Source organism: Accipiter gentilis, chromosome 8 (assembly GCF_929443795.1).
Source record: "Accipiter gentilis chromosome 8, bAccGen1.1, whole genome shotgun sequence".
Taxonomy (NCBI): domain Eukaryota; kingdom Metazoa; phylum Chordata; class Aves; order Accipitriformes; family Accipitridae; genus Astur; species Astur gentilis.
In genome coordinates, this window is record NC_064887.1 from 37,670,426 (window position 1) to 37,683,920 (window position 13,495).

A 13,495-nucleotide genomic window follows, 5' to 3' on the forward strand; every position below is an offset into this window, starting at 1 on the left:
TCTGTGCATTTTCTTTGGTTCACACAATGGCATTTTAGAAGGGACTAATGCAAACATTTTTATTTAGAATGTATTCATCATTATTTCAATATCAATACAGTTTTTGCAATAGTTACCAAGAGTTCCCAGTACCAGGGGAAAACAAAACATAGCCACATGCTTGGCCATGTTCAGAGCTTTAGCAAGCCTCTCCGTCTCTTAGCTGAACATGCAGGGTGGTATATGTCAGTACAATCAAATAAATAGAAAATAAAGCAAATGTTAAAAGAGATGTTTCTCTGTGGGCCTGGAAGTGCCTAACGGAGAACCACAACCTCCTCCTGCCATGTCAAAAGCCCGGTATGAGAACTGTTGTCTGGACTGGGATGCAGAGCGAGGAATACACGGTTGTCAGAGCAGCAATATCCAACTAAGGAGAGACCAAGGGCTGGGGGAGAGTGTGATACTTGGTACTGCAGCCCAAGACAGCAAGCCCTGCATCTATTTCTTGTGCCTCCAACTGCAGGTCAGTGCCAGTCCCGAAGCCCCCAGTGAAGGCCATGTCTAACTGCAGTGATTAAAAGTAAGCTGCCTTCCAGCAAAGCCCAGGAGCAGTAATGAGACTGACACACTCCTCCTACCATCTTCAGGAAAAAAGTGAGTCACGCTACTACTGAAATACAACCTCACACAAATAACATCAAAAAAAAAAAAAAAAAAAAAAAAGACAGACTTTCTCAAGTACTCCTAAGCAGGTCCTTTCCTCCCCAGCTGTTGTGGTCCTATTCCCTCACAAACTGCTCCATACAAGCCAGGGCAGACAAGCCTGAATCCAAATGGCACTCCCAGCGTCAGTAATATACACCCGTCAAGACTGGGAGAGAACATGTTTCTGTTCTGCTCAGCTACAGTATTTAACCTGGGAGCATGAAGGACATAGTTAATAATATATGAAATAATTAACCTCCCCCAAAAATAATAGCTCCATAAAGCCCTAGGAAAGATCCTTGGCCAGTATAAACTAGATGCTACAGAGGGAGAAGCAGCTGGAGGGGAGAGCTTCCCTGCAATTGTGGCTGTGGTGATCGAGGGAGGCTGTTTGTCTGAAAAGTTTTGGTCTCCCTTCAAAAAAGAGTAGGAGCTCTCCCTACGACTGATTACGGTAACGCAGCACAGCCCAAGTTCTGAGCAAATACTACTGAAAGCCTAGACATTTGGGAGCTATGTGAACAGCTAAGGACCACAGAAAGTCCTTTCCGTTTAAGCTTTTGCCAATTAGAAAGGGGAGACCACAGTCCCCAACGCTTCCCTTGGCTTCCTCTTTCCCCTGCTCCTTGCTAGGTGTCACATCGCAACGCTGCAAGCCTGGTCCCTCGGTGGGTAGTGCTGGGTCTGAGCCTGTGCTCCCCCACCACCCCCCTGGGCTTGCAGGGCTCGCCAGAAACACAGCGGACATGCAATGATTGCACCCAGCTTTCATGTCAGACACAGACTCCAGGGCTCCTACACTGATGGAGTCAGAGGAGGGTTTGCTACACAAACTGAGCCTGGTTTGGGTTACAAATGCCGGCTGTTGCATGACATGGGATACAACTGGGACATTAGACAGCTATTGGAGACAGCTCTGTTGCTTCATGCCAATGAATGCTTTTGCTGCCGTATATTCTTGCAAGAGCCCAGCCTGCTCCTGCCTTGGTACAGGTTCAGGCGCACTGAGAGATGATGTTAGAGTTGCAGTCTAAGGTGTGAGTGTGGCTTCTTTTGCAGTTTTCAGGCCCACAGCCAGCACCAGGTGGGCTGACCAAGTCCAGGTAGTAGGAGGACTTGAGGAAACGGCGGTAAGAATCCTTTTCCATGAGGGTGAATATTTTTCTCTGAGCCTCATCAAAGCAGGACAGTGTAGGCTCCAACATATTGTGGCTCGTCTTCTCCCGTGTGCATGAATCCAGGTTCACCTGTGGGCCAAAGGGACATTGTAAGTAGGATCTGTCCCAGAAGTGGGTAGCACAGGTAAGGGAAAATCGAAGCGTCTCTCCACCAAGTGTGCTTCAGCTGTCCTTGGTGGGCAGTTGTCCAAAATGGGTGTTTGACACCCTACAGCCTTGGCAGAATCTGTGCAGCTGGATACCAACGCATCTCTGCTGCCAGATGAACTGTCAGGGGAGACTGACACATATGTCTCTGGGATGCAGCCAGCCAGGAATCTCAAACAACTGCATGGGAGCAGCTGGAACACCAGGAATCACAGTCTTCTTGGGCTTCTCCCATTTGAGTGTGCACGTGGGATGGCCACATGGTTGTAACTAAACCCACTTTCTCTCTATCCAAGTTTAATACGAAAGCAATAAAAATGACACTGTTTCCTTGCTGACTAGCAGAGAAGCAGCATCCTGCAACTCTTGTGAAACTACCAATCTCTACTTCCCTGTGCTGCTGGCCTGGTTCAGAATTTAGGGTAATACATTTGCCCAAGAAATGTTCTGTGCACATACCTCTTTTGTTGCCTGCACTGAGATGAACTCATCATAGATCTTTCTGGCCTTGGGGCTGAGCTTGGCTGGTGACTTGGTTTTCTTGTAGTCCTCACAACTGACCCAGAACTCGATGTTTTCCTCACTGTACTCAGATTTGAGAAAAGCACGGAAAGCAGCCAGTCCTCCTACAGATTGTTTAGAGGAAAACCAAATCAGGTAAGAGAGTTGGTTCCTGGATAGCGATCCCCATGAACCCCAGTAAACAGCAATTCTGTGTTCTACTTCCCAGAGCTGAATGAGCAGCTCCCCTGGGGCTAGCAGTGAGGATGGCTGCCTGCCTCCACGGCAGTCGCTCATGCATGCCGAGGGAGGCTGGAAATCAAGACAGGCCCCATGGGGATGTCACACATGGGTCCTCAGCTGCCTGCCCCCCCACTGTGACCTTCGCTGTCTCAACCAGGAGAACACAAGCAACTCACGCGCTCCCAGGAGGCCCTGAAGAGGCAGCCAACACACGCCGCAGAGTCTCGGGCCATGGGAACAGTGCAAAAGAAACCTCAAGGACATCAATGTAGCCTGGAACCGATGGGAAGACAAAGTCTCCCATGGGCTCAGCTGCAAACAGTTTCTCCACTTTTTGGTTCTTGTTTAACCCACTGTTAACTGTGTGCCGCAGTCTTGCCCTCTCTCTGCACAGGGGCTAAACCAGTTGCCTTCATGAAAGGGACAGCTCAGCAGTAGGTCAAAGCCTCAACCATGATACATTGGCATTGTCCCTTGGATCTGACCAAGAGGACCCTTCACCACCCCTCCCAGAGGCCTATGTCGCCAAAGCAGCTACTGTGTGCTGTTAAGAGACTTAAGATAACGTCCCATACCCCCTCCAGGGACTGCTCGCAGCACACACACTCTGCAGGCAGCAAAAGGGCTCTCTTTACTTACTGTCATGATGGATCAAGTTTTCCAAAGAGTCTGCCCATTTTCTGACTTCCTCTTGGCTAACCCTAAAAGGAGACAAAGGGGAAAACATAGGGAAGATTTAAGGGGAGTACAGAAAGGACAAATTTGGGTTTTTTTGCTCAGCACCATTAGAAAATCTTTCTCTGATTGTTGTAAGAGCATACATGAGACACCAAGAAGGAAGTGTCTGCTTGCTTTACAGAGACCCCTGGGATCCCAGATCTAATCTACAGAAGTTCCAGTTTGCAATCTCCATCACCAGCCATGGGCTGGAAAGGAATTTTCCTGGAAAAATTGTTGGGGATTTTGTGTTTATTTTGTGACTGGCTGCATCTCTTGCTGGAGCACAGACCTGGAGTCGCTTTTATGAGTCATAGCAGTGAACTCCAAAGGGCTGAATTCTTTAACCTGTCAGGGGAACAGTAGCTATATGGAAGAGAGAGTAACACGGGAACTAGAAACACATTGGGAACGTGGTAACACATCCTGCATTCATTCCCCCTACCATACCAGATTATCCTAGGCTCATCTAGTCCAGGAGCATACCTTGGCCTTTGGAGTCCTCCTTGGAAAGGACACCATCTACTTGCACCTCAGTGAGAGCAGTGATACCCTGACAGGCTGCTCTCTCTGTTTTCTGTGCCAATGCCTCTGTGCAGCTGGACCATCACACAAATCCAACTCAAAGAGACAGCGATGCTGATTCTGCAATGTGTCAAGTCACACTGGGTCTTGTGATGGCATTATTCCCCTGCGCAGGAGACTGCACAAGTCTTTCCATGTGCACATGCATATTGAATCACAGAAGTGTTGGCAGAAAGGGACCTCTAGTTCAACCTTCTTCATGGAAAGGGACTATCAATACCCGAGGACTTATATTGCCACACTAGATTCAAACACACAGGTGTTCAGGTGTTACTGGGAAGCAGCAGCAGAAACGCTAATGAAGTTCAGCTCAGCAAAGGAGTAAACAACACATTGCAGCCAGCCAGAGTTTACCCACATCACAGCATCTGCTCTTACCTCTGGCTTGAAGATACTTTCTCCTTCTTGCCCTGCGAAGAGCTGTAGTCACAGGAGTCTGACTTCTGTAGCAAGAAGCCCAGACGATACTTCATGTCTTTGGCACTGAAAGAAACAATTCAAGAGCAAGATGAATATCGTGTGTTACAACTCCCTCTGCAGCCTTCTCACCTGCAATAAGCTCCTTCAGCATTACTCAGTGACACAAATGCAGGTCACTGCTAGTGACTCCAGTGCTGACTTTTGACTCCTCACATAAGGCACATTTCTGTTACTAGACAAATACAACAAAGTCGAATAAGTCATTTTTCATGTTCAACAGCACCATTTGCTTGCTGAGAAGGTCATCAGCCTGGAAGCAGGGCTGGCAAAGGGGGAAAAGCTGCTGTTTTCCTACTGTTTGCTTACAGTTAAAATATTGTGATAGAAAGGCATCACCATGCTGTAAATGTGTCACTTCTCCTCAAGCAGATTTGCCCAGCGGCCAGTGTCTGGTTCTTACACCCTTACTAATCCTTTCCTGCAGCCCTTGCCATCTCCCCACCTCCTCACCCAGCTATGGGAACAGCATGGCCATGCCAGGCCACCCCGCCAAGCAGCTGCCTGTGACATAGAGGGAAAGGGAAGAAGCAAAGGACTCAGAGCAGGACCGTGGGGTGAGATCAGGGGATGAATCAGGAGCTTCACCACAACCAGCCCACACTGACTGCAAGCTACTCCCCTGCTCCACAGCAAGCTCCTACAAGGATGCATGCTTAATTTTGTTCTGCTTTCCTGCATACTCAGGACAATCATTGCCTGACAGCAACATCATCTAGGTATGCAGCTGCTGCTGGCCTCAGCGTCTCTCTGGATTTCCTTCCAGTTTAAGAATGAGGGCGTGGGTAAATCAGTCCTGCTTGCTCAGGGGTACAAGCCCTGGCCTGCCGCAGGGTGCAACAACAGTATAAGGAGGAAGTTCTTCTCCTGCTCCTCATACCAGAGACTGGAAAAAAGCAAGAGGTTGTGCTGCAGGGCTGAGCTCCAGTAGCTGCTCAGCCTCCCAGCACTGCTCTTTGCTCTAGCCGTAGCACCCTGTCAGCGGTCCCGGCCATATCTTATCTCACTGCTTGCTTGTGCTCATAAATGTTTCCTTAACAACTCCAGCACGAGGGTGAGAGTGAAGAAAACCCACAGCTTCTGTAAAGCTGGGTGCCTGTGACCAAGAGCCAACATCCAGGCCCTGCCCAGGCAGACATCGGGTACTCGGTGCTGCCAGACTCGGTCTGCCTCGCTCTCTCATGCTACTTGCCCCCAGAAGGAGACTGCTCAGGTCTGCAGGAGGAAACAAGACTGCTGCTTGCAACTTTCTGGGAGAGAGGGACTTTCTTGCGAATCCTGGACAGAGGTGGTTAAAAGATGTGAACATTTTTTCCTTTGCATTTTGTCAATTTTTTGTTGTTTTTTTTTTATTATTTCCCCCATCAAATGTTCTTGCAAATGGGGAGGGGTGTGTGTGTGTCAATATTTTTCCTCACATTTTCAGCACTTGTTTTCAAAACCACCATGATCCGGGAGCTTTTTCTCCCAGGCAGGAGCAGGCTGAGTCTCAGTCCGTGTTTTCCCAACCCTCTCCCACTGCACAGCCACTGGGAAGCAGCCTCAGGAGCGCTCCTGAAGGCATGAGCGGCCAGAAAGACAGCGCTGCGCCATCAGACCCCTGCAAGTTTGCATGGGCTGGATGAGCAGGGAGTTTTGTGTGGCCAGTGCCATTCTGGGGAGCTGGACTGCCCTGCTGGGGGTCCCCAGGCCCCACAACACCTGAAATGGAGTAACACCCCTGCAGGAGGGCTCGTGGCCCCCTTGCAGGCATAGAGACCCCCCTCATGCTGGGCTGTGCCGCTGAGGGCACGTTTGGGGGTGCACAGGCCAGCATGAGGGGTGCCTGGCTGGTATTGCACACCAGGGCGCAGCCAGATCCTGCACCCACGGCAGGGGTACAGCTCAGCCCATCCTGACCGGCACCGCACAACAGGGGTATGGCCAGCCCCCCAGCAGCCCCACAGAGTTGTGGATCAAGGGTAGAGCCTGACCCAGCCCCTCAGCATCAGTACACAGCCAGGGGATACAGGCTGACCCCACGCTGGCTGATGCCGCATCCAGATCTGCGGTGCCCTGGGCTGGCCCGCATCCCTGCCTACAGCCAGGTCTCTGGTCCTGCCAGGCTGGGTTTCTTCTGCATCTGGGATGCATTTTGGAGAATGACCCTCAATCTTTTTGATATCCCGTCTGCCTTGCTTCCCCCTCAAAAAAAAATCAAGACAAGAAAATTCAGCAGCGGAAGTATTCAGAGGAGAAAAGGGGTGCAAAGCTTGTGGCAGAAGCAGATGACAGGAATATCAAAACACAGCAATGCTAAGAGCTGCTTGTTTTGCTGATGGGAAGGATAGGTTTAGAGTTCCCACAGCTCAGTACAAATCCTTTATGCATTCTGCTTCTGACTAACAGACGGGGAAAAAAAAAAGCCTGTAAGCAATCATTTGTACGTAATCTTACACAAGAATCACAGCGGAATCTGCCACTTCTGCTTCACACAAAGTGCAATACATCAGCGTATCTCCAGACTAACAAGACCATTAGCAGATGCTCAGAAATAAACAGTACCTTTTTAAGCAAGTGGCTGGCAGTGCAGCGAGTCCCTTGCACATCTTGCTCCCGAGGTCGGTTCTGTATTCCAGGAAAAACAACGCAGGAGCCGGCAGAGGCTGCGTGCGGGTCCTTCGCTGTCTGCAGAATTCAGTCTCGTCTCTGAGCCAGCTGAGCTGCCTTGGCTCTGTTTTATAGCCTAGCCCAGACAGCCCAGCAGCACTGGGTGACCCAGTGAGGAGTCAGCACAGCAGCAGCACCCGTCCCCTTTTTGCCCACCCAAGAGGAAGAGGCTGACGTACAAGCCAAGACAAAGGAGTGAGTGGGATTCAAAACCTTACCAGAAATTAAGCTTGGTGTCTGGCTGCAGAGGTGGATTCTTTTAAAAGGACGGAAAAAGCTTCAGGGGCTTTCCTCTATTGCAAAAGGTGGAACGGTTCAGATAAAAGCTGGATGAGATTTTCAAAGGGGCACAGGCAGTAAAAAGGGTCAGAGAATCAATTCTGAGAAGTGAGATGAGCTTTGCTCGTTCCTCCAGCAAATCTCCTCTGTTTAATCTCCTCTGTTCATTTTCCCCTTCTATTTAAAGCAACCTGGGGCAAACAAGGGACGATAATTTTGAACACAAAAGGTTACAGTAATCCCAACAAATGGAGAAACCGGAGCTCTAAGGAAAGAATGGAAATTCACCAGGGAACTACCCAGGCAGATGAGACTGTCCTGTTTTATTCTAGAGGCATGTGGATATATGCCTTTGGTGAGGCTGAAAAAAACCCTCTGAGGGGCATATCACTATTGGAATATAAAATGTGTGCATCCCAGCACACACATATTTGGGGACAGCTCATGTATATGTGTAGGAAAAGGAAAGACAGGAGGCTGACAACACGGCTGCCTTAGGTATATGGGTATCACTGTAATACCTTACTTCTCCATTTGCATTTACCTCTAATTAAAAGCCAGACCCTGTGACTCGGGAGTCCCCAAGTCTCCAAGGGAAGATGATTAATTAAAACAATACGTATAACTGCCTTCCCAGAGAGGACTTTGTGGCAGTGTTGAGGCTACTCTGTGCTAAAGGATGAAGCCATGAAACACCACCTGGCTGTGGGGATGTTTGGTGGTGACTGCACTGCCTGGCTCTGCTGTAGTCCCGCAGGAGAGCAGAATGACTCCAGCTACACCACTTGTCCTCAGCCCTTGGAGGGTGCAGAAGGCAATTGTCACTCTGGAGAGAGAGAATTGGCTGATATTTATTGAGCTGTGGCTCAGCACAGCCTGTACGATCATTATAAGAGGGGAAAGCTTTGAGCAGACAGACATGCATATGGTCTGCTGCACTTCAAGTTTTGCTCCTGCTGTGAAATAAAGAAGCTTCAGTTCAGCAGCAAGCTGTCTGCCCACGCTACCCACTGCTGCACACCCTCTCCCCAGAAACCTTCAAATGCTTTGCCCACAACCTGCAGAAGTTGCAGGGTGAGCTTTTCCTTCCTGTGTGTCTAGAGTCTACAGCCAGCAGCACAGACAACCCAAATCCCAGACTAGTTTATCTGCCTTGGCATACTGCATCTTCTCAGATCATTAACTGTGCTGAAAGGCAAGGCTCTAATTAACTTTAAAATGCTTTTGTACGAATGTGACTGTCCAGTTGGCAAACCTGAGGCAACATGCATGCAGGTCCTGTGCTGCTTGGACTAAAAGTCAGCTCCAGCTCAGGGCAGTGTAAAACTTTAACTGAGTGAATCCCCTTGTGTTTTTGGAGTTGGTGAGTTACCAGGACTTGGGTGGATCTATAGGAAGCAACTGAGCACTCGCAGAGTTGGTGCCAAAGCTCTCTGATGTCTTCTCTTTGGGGAGGACAGAAGCCAAAGGGCTGAATATAGCCAACGGGAAAAAATGTAACTAATTAATTAATTGCTAAATATTTAATTTAATTAATTTAATTTTAATCTCAAACTTGTGTAATATTACTGCTGTTCGTGGGCAACTGCAGCACATTTATTCAAGCAATTCAAGAGCTCATCTGGCTAAACTGACAGCTCTAACCTTGACCCTAACCCTAACCCTGGCAGCCAGAGCCTGACCTCCTGGCTCAGGAAGGTCCCAAGGGTTGCTTGCTAGGGCAGGGAACCTCTGTGCAGAACACAGAAATTCTGCAGTTTCTCTGCAAATTGGCATGTAACCAGATTTAGGAATGTCACACTTCTCTGTGGATTGTAAGCACATTCACTGTGTGACTCTAATGACACTCAAATGCTGGTGTTGTCAACATCAAGTCACCTCTGCATTCCTCAACTTCTGTGTGAGGACGCTGTAATAAGAAGTTTCTAACACGGCCTTCACAACAACCAGGCCAAAGGGCTTTGCAACTAAGACCATCCTCCCTGGACTAGGTATGCAGACTGCTAGAACTGCTGCTATTGAAATTTCCCTTTTTCCAGTTCATTAACACAGACTGTTTCAGTCTGGCCCCCAAGCGAGGAGTTTGGGTTTGCATACTGTTCCTCCTGTAAGCTGTGTTTCCCTGCTGTTGCAGTTTAATATCCTCTTAGCTGCTCCAGCTGGTCTGCAAACAAAAGTACCCCCTTCCATCTCTTACCCTTCACAGTCAGGCCTCTTCTCACATGGTACAGACTGTGCTGTGCTCAGTTAGAGAAGCGGCAGCTCACACCACTGGTTACGCCTGTCACGTCACCTCTGGCTCACTTCACCTGTGGCGTGAAGAAATCAGCAGTGAGGATGGGCTGGAGGTGCGGGCTCCCTGGCCAATACATCTTTTGGCCATGCGGTGCTTTTGGAGGCACCCAGGGGCTCGTAGGAGACAGCACGATATTAAACATCTGAGGTTCCCACCGTGGCATCCCTCTTCCCCCACCCACTCGTCCCTGCTGCATCCCCCGCTCTGCCTCCCCAAGCAGCCGGAGACAAGGCTATGAAACGGAGCTTTCCCTCCCACCATCACTGCAAGGGAAAAACGTCACACACGTGTGCTCGCCCCCGTACACAAGCGTGTGTGGGATGTGTCCCTCGGCTCAGCTGCAGCCAAGCAGCAGGCTGCAGGAGGAGGCAGGGGGAACGCTGCTTCGGTGGTCATTGCCCAGAGCTACTACAGGCTGTTGCCCTCCTGACGGCGCAGGGCTCTCCTGCCTCAGTCCCTTCCCATCTCAGAGAAGCGTGCTGTGGGATGCGTGAGCACACAAGGAAGGCGGCTGCTTTGCGTCACTGGAAACGGAAAAGGGCATGACATGGGAGCTGTGAGGATGTGCTGCTGGGCCAGAGCCTCTCCTGTCACTGCTGCCTTCCCCAGTCTGCTTTGCAGAGGCTAATGGTAGCCCACTCTTCCTCCTCTTCACGTCTCACAAAACCAGTCAGGCACCTTGGGATGGGGCTGGCAAATCCCCTGGGTGCACAGGGGGACACTGCACAGAGTTATTGCTCATCTTTCTCATGGGCATCGCCATCCCAATACATGTCTGGTTCCCGATCTGCTCTGCAGACAGCATTGGTGAGGAACTGGAGCAGCTCCCACACCCCTGAGAAGCACCAGCCAGGGTGGCATTAGTCCCCAAGGCCCCAGGCTGCAGAAGCCCTGCATGGGGAGCTGCCCTGGTGACACTTCTGCCCACATGAGCAGCCCCAGTGCCAAGCCCTGCTGTGGGGAGGGGGCCTGGAGCTGTGCTGAGCTCCCCGATTTCCTTCTCCCACACCCCAGCCCCAAGCACTCTTTGCACAAAATCTCTTCCAGCGCAACCACCCACCATTGGTTTCTTCTCCAGTACACCCGTTAGTGGGTAAGATTTCCTTCCAGTAACGAGGGCTGCATCATCTCCACACACACATGCGCTTTGATGGAATTACGGCTAACGAGCTGGGAGCAGAGCGCCCTGGAAGGACCATTTGGGTCTGAGTTTGGATGAATCAGCTCAGCACGTGCCTGTGCCTGACACTGCACGCAGCCACGTTTCCTGTCCCAGGGCACTGACTATGGCCTGACCTCTCTAAAAGACACACGGAGAGACCACGCTTGTCCCCACAGGGTCCCCCAGACACCACTGGGATTCCCAGAAACGTTGTCCCACAGCATAGTCTAAGGAAATCATTCTTTCCCATGTCTCTGCAATTCACTGCCTGACTTCACGCGTGACCACAGCCGTGGCCCTCCCAACCAGCCCCCAGAGGCAGCCTTTGAGGAGAGAGCATCTCTTCCCAAATTAACCCTGACAAGAGGGACCACTCACCATTCTGCCACATGGTTAATTTGCTGCTCACATGGAAACCTTCTCAAGTGGATATACCTCCAGGCTGACCCAGTCACCTTTCTGCTTCTCTTGGATGAGGTGAAGATGAACTTTTAAAGGCAAAGCAGCTTTGGTTTGTTGCCATAGTTTCTTGCTGAGCCTGCTCCTCTCTGAAGCGATGCTCTGTAAATGTTAGCACATTCATTCAGCACGTTCCTTAGCCCCAACTTCATACAATTCATACAACCAAACGTACAACTTGTACAATTTTCTCATGCTCTCAGGTGTTTTCTACTTATACATGCACCTACAACATCAGAGGATTTTTGTAATTTCTAAGTGCTTGGAAGTTCCTAGTAATTTGGGGGGGGGGGGGGGGGGGGGGGGGCTTGGCTGGGTTTTTCTTTGCTTCAACCCTCAGTTTTTGGGCTGCCTACTTCTGTTACTACCCAGAAAAAATATTTCATCTTGTATCAAAGGAAGAATTCTGTTCAGCCCAAATGGACTTTTTTTTTTTCTCCTGGTTTGGGTTTCCTGATGAAATAAGTGGTTTTTTTTTTGGTCTGGCTATTGTTCTTGTTTGTGGGCATCAGACAACAGAAAAAGCTGTAATTTGAGTAATTTGCTTTCCAATTTCCCAAATCTCTGCCTCATCATCCATCTTAACAGCCCCTTATATATTTCCTCTTAATCACTAAGAAAGTTTTGAATAACACTGGACCACAAATCAAGCCAACATATGCCTGTTCACTGATGCTTTCCCAACACTAAAAACACTTTGAAATGTCTCATTTAGCCACTTTTAGTCCATCTAATATGGATTTTATGACATTTTAAGCCAAATATTGATAGCAAGTCATATTCATTTATAAATCTATTTCACCACCACAACTCCCTCATAAAAGCACTATTAAGCTCATTAGAAAAGGTCTATTTTTCCATTAAATCACATCAGCTGGTATCAATTATATCACCACCTTTTCAAATGAGTCTGCTACCGCCCATACTAATAGTGCTTCTGCACTGATCAAAGGTTAATAGCTCTGTGACTACATAGCTCACCGCCTCTTAGAGCATGGCTTTCTTTCCGTCTCCTTTTATTCTAAAATGTATGAAAAAGGACCACTCTTTGTCCCGAGGACTCTTTAGCCTATTCCTCCAAGAATCTTAGAGCAAGCCAGTTGCACTTGGTTGATATAAAACCATGTAGATCATCCCCAGGGCTGCATACCCCCCAGACAGGGACACACTCGGTGGTCTTTTGCGAGGGACACTGAGCAGATGATTTCACTGTGTCCCAGCTCTGCCTGCAGTTCCTCTGGAAGTCTCCCAGTGCCAGACCCCAAAGCTGCCATTGCTTCTTCTGTTCCTGAAACGTGCCTGGGGCTGTGAAGCAGCTGGTTTTGTCCTGCCTGTGTGCTGCCAGCCCCTCCTCAGCCCACACACCCTGGCTGAAGCAGGGCACTAGAGCTGGGTGCTGCTGCTGCTGAACAAAGGCGGCTCTAATGACTGCTCACAGTGAACAATTTCACCCTTGACAGCAACCAGATCTAAGTATTTTCACTCCGTATTTTGACCTGATATAGCATAACAGAAATTTAGCTGCTGTTGATTTAAACACACAATTCCGCGTTCCATCATGTTGTTCTTTGCAAGCTGATTGTACCTACTCTTTGAAGCTTACAGGGAAATCCCCTGTTGAGACAGGAGCTGTGATGGGCGATGGTGGCACAGCTCAGATTGACCCGTGGGCCCATCACCGCATTAGCTTACAGTCAGTGGTTTGCACACACCTCGCCTGGGGACCTCTCACTCGCAGGCCAATTGCTTCACCCGAATGTGCCCTAAGGTACAGGGGAGAGGGAGGCATAAAGGGAGGCAGGAGGAGGGTGGATGCGTCAGAAATTAAGATGCTTTTATGTACAGTGTACAGCAAAACAACTCATCATGCATTCTGCACGTTAGCAACCCAGCTGTGCAGTGACTTCTTTTCTACAGCTTTAGAAAGCCCAACTTTTTAATGTGATTGAGCTATCTTCTGCCTAGGCAATTACTAGAGGATGTGAAGTTAGAGGCTGCAAGGCTAAATCTTTTGTCACTGCAGATCCAGTGAGATCTACTGTCTTAACCTTAGATGGACCTTCCTTCCTTCCTTCCCTCTTATTCTTCCAGTGGCAGCTGAGCAGGATTAGAGCT

At 49.3% G+C, this 13,495-nt stretch overlaps 1 protein-coding gene across 11 annotated transcripts in view; it reads right to left on the reverse strand.

Moving 5' to 3' along the window:
• Positions 1–46: 46 nt before the first annotated feature.
• The window catches only part of RGS4 (regulator of G protein signaling 4), a 34,394-nt gene continuing 20,945 nt past the window's right edge, over positions 47–13,495 (reverse strand). For 8 of the 11 annotated variants that reach the window (XM_049807359.1, XM_049807356.1, XM_049807354.1 and 5 more), the window contains 6 exons: positions 11,300–11,482; positions 7,080–9,772; positions 4,437–4,541; positions 3,396–3,457; positions 2,472–2,638; positions 47–1,934 (listed from right to left, as the gene is read on the reverse strand). In XM_049807359.1, the coding sequence (XP_049663316.1) occupies positions 1,683–1,934; positions 2,472–2,638; positions 3,396–3,457; positions 4,437–4,541; positions 7,080–7,123 (630 nt within the window). In that variant the 5' untranslated portion in view covers positions 7,124–9,772; positions 11,300–11,482 and the 3' untranslated portion in view covers positions 47–1,682. The remainder of the gene's footprint in view (positions 1,935–2,471; positions 2,639–3,395; positions 3,458–4,436; positions 4,542–7,079; positions 9,773–11,299; positions 11,483–13,495) is intronic. The other 3 variants (XM_049807355.1, XM_049807352.1, XM_049807357.1) reach the window with 3 other exon arrangements.